This window comes from Zerene cesonia, chromosome 15 (genome assembly GCF_012273895.1).
Source record: "Zerene cesonia ecotype Mississippi chromosome 15, Zerene_cesonia_1.1, whole genome shotgun sequence".
Classification (NCBI taxonomy): Eukaryota; Metazoa; Arthropoda; class Insecta; order Lepidoptera; family Pieridae; genus Zerene; species Zerene cesonia.
In genome coordinates, this window is record NC_052116.1 from 9,139,770 (window position 1) to 9,144,521 (window position 4,752).

Genomic DNA, 4,752 nt, shown 5'->3' on the forward strand with positions numbered 1-4,752 from the left:
TGCGAAGTTCACCTGCATGTCTCGGTGCTGATCAGCATGGACGTGCACGCGCACACCTCCAGGGCGGAAGTAATGGGGCTAGTGGGGGGGTGCCAGGCGGCGGGGGGTCTGCTGCTGTCGGCGTACCGACCAGCCCGCGCCGCGGCTAATAGTGTGCACTGTGAAATGGATCCAGGTGAATTAGGCAGGAAGCAGGCCATTGTAGAGTCCACTTGATTATGTCAGCATGATGGCATGACAGCGAAGTCATGTCATCAGCATAGTTAACTAAAATCAGCACAGACTCTTAGAACTTTTTGACTTCTCATTATAAAATTGTTTGTCTCATTATGAGTTTCTATTTATAAGTTTGATCTTACAAAGAGCAGATTTTGAAACCCAATAAGATGACTTGGTCAAATATAGTTTTTGGATCATCTATTTTTCGTACCCCTAAATGAAAAGAGAAAGGCAGAACAGCGTTTGCCGGGTCAGCTAGTATAGATATATAATTAATAAAAAAATAATAATTTTCTATACTAATAAGTGCTTAAATTGTGAATTGAGTTTAGAAGCAAGCTGTTTCTCGTAAATACAGGTTGCCCAGCAATCTAGCTAGGAAAAGATCGGCTTTATATATTGTTAATTATAAAAATATATGTGAGGCAAACTTTTTGTATAAACCAAATAGTAATTGTTATAAATTGTAAATTTTAATAATATATGTATGTATGTATCCTTAGTGTCGCAAGCCAGGGCGGGCGAGCAGGTGGCGGCGGCGGGGCTGGCGGTGTGCGGCTGGCACCACTCGCACCCGCACTTCCCCGCCGCGCCGTCCGCGCGCGACCTCGCCACGCAGCGCGAGCTGCAGGCCGCGCTCGAGTGGCGCCTGCCCTTCCTCGCGCTGCTCACCTCGCAGCGCCCGCCCGCGCCGCACTACAGGTCCCCACAACACACAACACACGCACGCCCGTATCCTTTTCCTTACCCTTCCCAGTCCTTCCCTTTGCTCCTCTCGTCAATCCTTTCTTAATCTCTTTCCAATTTGAGGTCGCCAATCCATTTCTAGAGGCATTATGATTGCAATGTTCACGGGCGGTGGTTGCGCCGCCCATGAATAGGGTAGTAATGGGACTGCATTTTAGACTCACTTCAATTTGTTTAAATAAATTGAAACTTATAAGATTGACGAATATATATATGAATTATTGAAACTTATAAGTCCAAATCATTCCAATTCCAGCTGCTTCCGGGTAGAGGAAACCGAAGACGACCCCACCCCCACCGGTTACCAAGTGGACCTGCAACTTGTACCCGATATCACAGCGGAGAATGTGGCCCAGTACCTGCGGGGGCTCAGGGAGCTCCTGCAGCTGGTTGAGAGGACAGAGCACAGCGTGGACATGGTGAATGATGTGTGTCCACACACTGGTGTCTGCTATTTGGATAAGGTTGGTAGAGTAATCAGAAGTGTTTGATTTTGAAACAGAATTGTTTTTTTTTTTACCTCCTAATGCACCCTCCTGGGTCCTTTAATTTTGACGTGTCTGCGCGCGTCTGACTGTCTGTGACATCGAAGCTCCCGAAGAGCATGTATGTACGGATGTACCCATTTAGATATGGTTTTTTTTTTTTTTGTTGGATAAGGACTAAGGATTCATTTCAATTATAAATATTTATTTCAGATTTTTAAAATTTCGTATATTTTTCCGACTGATTGTAAATGAAAAATATAATTAATTATTATATTGCAGTGCATATGGAGTGTGTCTCGGAACATGCGGCAAGCTGGCTACGACAGTGACGATCCGATCGTCAAACAACTAGTGCAGGGCGTGCGGGATATATTTAGATAATTGATTTAGGACAATTACTCTGTTTGTATAAAGTATTTGCATATGGAACAGTTTATATATTTAATTTATAGAGGAAAATGTTCTAATTCTCAATATTTAATATTCATAAAATAATGTTACAGTAGTTGATGGCTTGTAGTAGCGAATTTAATTCACTCAAATACACTACTATTTCTATTCAAATATAGGGATACTTCACGCCATGTAAAGTTTGTACACCATTTAACTTTTTATTTCCCTTTTTTTTCATTTTTTCAAATAACTTCTGTGGGTGTGTGGTTATACTCCGCTTTGAAGGCTTTGACCATTATGTAAATTATAAAAACTTTTTTATTTTTTTTTATTACCTTGTGTGGCATCATAAAAGAAAAAATTAACGCATTTAATTTTATCGTCAATATTCGTTTCACAATAAAAATGATAAAAACGTCTTTGGTCAATGAGCTGCATAATGCTCAGAATTGCATGATAGATTTTTTTTCATTTTTTATTTTTTATCTTTCCGTATGTGATATAACATACCTCATGCAGTTAGTAGTGGAAGATGAAAAAACTCATTTTACTTTTTTTCGTTTAAAGTATACGAGATTAGGACATAATTCTTCAAGTTGAAAAATTGTGTTTGTTATTTTCGAATATTATATTTTGTAATAGTTTAATTACATGTCTGTAAATATTTTAGCAAATTTAATATTTAGAGTTAATATATTACTTGTAAGTATAATTCGTATAGCAGTATTTGAAACACTGTTGTGAAAGCATGTTTTAATTAAACAATAAAAATGTGAACAATTGTTATCTTATTTCGATTTCAAACTACCTATATCCATTACTACATATATCCTTACACTATTCTACATTAATTCGGATTGTAAAATGGTCTCTTGAGATACTTTAAAGAGACGTTAACTGTTGTTTATTTTTTATTTTTATGTGTTTAATCGTATAATTTAACCATAATAATTAAATAAATATTTGAAATATTACTGTTATACTGTTTAAAACTAGTTGGATAGTCGCTCCGAATATTCGAGTTTCGCTACTGCTATTTACCACTGGATTTGTGCGTACGCACCACTGCACAGTCCGTACACGTACATTAGTGTGCGTTTTGTGTTACCCGATTATACACTTAATCTATGTTGAAAAAGCTCTCCCTAAAATATATTTTTCTCTAAATCTGTCTTTTTTTTTGTAAGCTGAGATAATTTCAACAATGTAAATAAATAAATTATTCAAATGTTAACTTATGAGGTGTTCTTCTTAGTGAATACATCTTTTAAAATTCATGAAATTAAATTTTATTTAGATCGTTACTAATTATATAAATTTACACTAATATTAATAATAAAAAGCTGAAGATTTTGTTTCTTAGTTTGTTTGTTTGTTTCGACGCGTTAATCTCAGGAACTACTGTACCTATTTTAAAAATTATTTATACTATTTTCGTATACTTTTCATCTATGTGTTGTACAAAAAATTGTTATTTGTGGACTATTTCCACCTACTTAGTTTATACAGATAATATAGCTAATACATATTATGTATATACATGTATAATAGTTGCGTAAAATGAAATACGAGAAAATTTAAAATACTACTTTAAAATCTTGCTTTAATGCCACCTATCTAAGTTTGAGTCAACAACAATACTCATTCCATTTCTGAACTTGAAAAAAGATGGAGCTAATGATGCATAAAGCTTTTCTTACCTACTTGACTAAATATTTACAAAGTGATTGGAATAAATACTAATGTGCCAAGAAATTAAATAAATGAATCGAAAATTTAACTTTAAAAAAGTTTTACCAAGGAATATCGTTAATTAAACAGAGTTTGAAAATTAAAAATATGAGAATAAAGATGACGCTCCAACGAATAGAGCTTTCGTCACAGATTAAAAATAATTACATAAGTTCGCTGAACAATCGTCAGGTGGCGTATTGGAGCATCAACATTCAACACCATGGCGAAAGCGACGTCAACTTTGTTCGAATAAAATTTTGTTTTCGGTTAAAAAGGACTGTTTCGTGTTTGTTTATAAGTGAAAATACTTTTTGTTAAGTTACCTTGAGTGTAAGCGTATATTTAAGTGTTCGAGTTCTTGCCAGAAAGTTAGAAGTTTTGTGTGCAAAGTTACAAAAGTCACTCGAGAATTCAGGTGTCAACGAGGTAAGAAACTGATGCTTATTTCAAGATTACGACTTCTAAAATTAACACTTTTTGCGCTGAAGCATGTTTTAACGCTGTTCAATTCAATAATTAGCTTCCGTATATCTCTGTATGGAAAATGCAAAGTTTTTGTGTTAATTATAATCGTAACGTTAAAAGGTTATGTTCTTGAGTGAAATATTTTAAGAAATATCGGCTCGGAAGTTTTTTTTTCGGCTATTAACGAACAGTATTACAATGTCTGTAGTTATTAATCGAAACACATTATTATGAAATTTTCCCGCCTTTGCCGTTTTTTTATTATTTGTTTCTAAAGACGAACAATGTTGTTGTTTTTTTTGAAGTATTACTATCAGTTATGCTAATGTTGATGTGAGTATGGAATAGCTGCTGAGAGATTTTCAATAGTTGTATGCATTGCTAAAAACAATAACAAAACAATATGTGTTTTGATTTATTTAGGTCCAGGTATTATGTTTTCATAAACTTGGATTTAATAAAATATTTGCATACATATAAGCTTCATCTACATTCAAACATAAAATATTTGAAACCATTATTTATTATTATTATTAAGTTAAAAATGTGATGTATTCCTATTTAAATGGCTTGTAGATATCATTTTTTTCATTAAATTAGAATTAAATAAAAAAAAATTTAACTGTATAAAGTAATTTAAATAAATAGGTACCATTCAAATCGATAATAATTTTAAATGATAAGCAATCTATGAAATGAAGAAACA

General features: G+C 33.9%; 1 protein-coding gene across 1 annotated transcript in view; it reads left to right on the plus strand.

Annotated features, from left to right (window-relative positions):
• The window catches only part of LOC119832614, a 6,164-nt gene extending 3,535 nt beyond the window's left edge, over positions 1 to 2,629 (plus strand). The window contains exons 7-10 of the mRNA XM_038356297.1: positions 1 to 175; positions 723 to 921; positions 1,223 to 1,430; positions 1,734 to 2,629. The exon at positions 1 to 175 is cut by the window's left edge and continues 4 nt beyond it. Coding sequence (XP_038212225.1) covers positions 1 to 175; positions 723 to 921; positions 1,223 to 1,430; positions 1,734 to 1,835 — 684 coding nt within the window. The 3' untranslated portion in view covers positions 1,836 to 2,629. The remainder of the gene's footprint in view (positions 176 to 722; positions 922 to 1,222; positions 1,431 to 1,733) is intronic.
• The last annotated feature ends 2,123 nt before the right edge of the window (positions 2,630 to 4,752 follow it).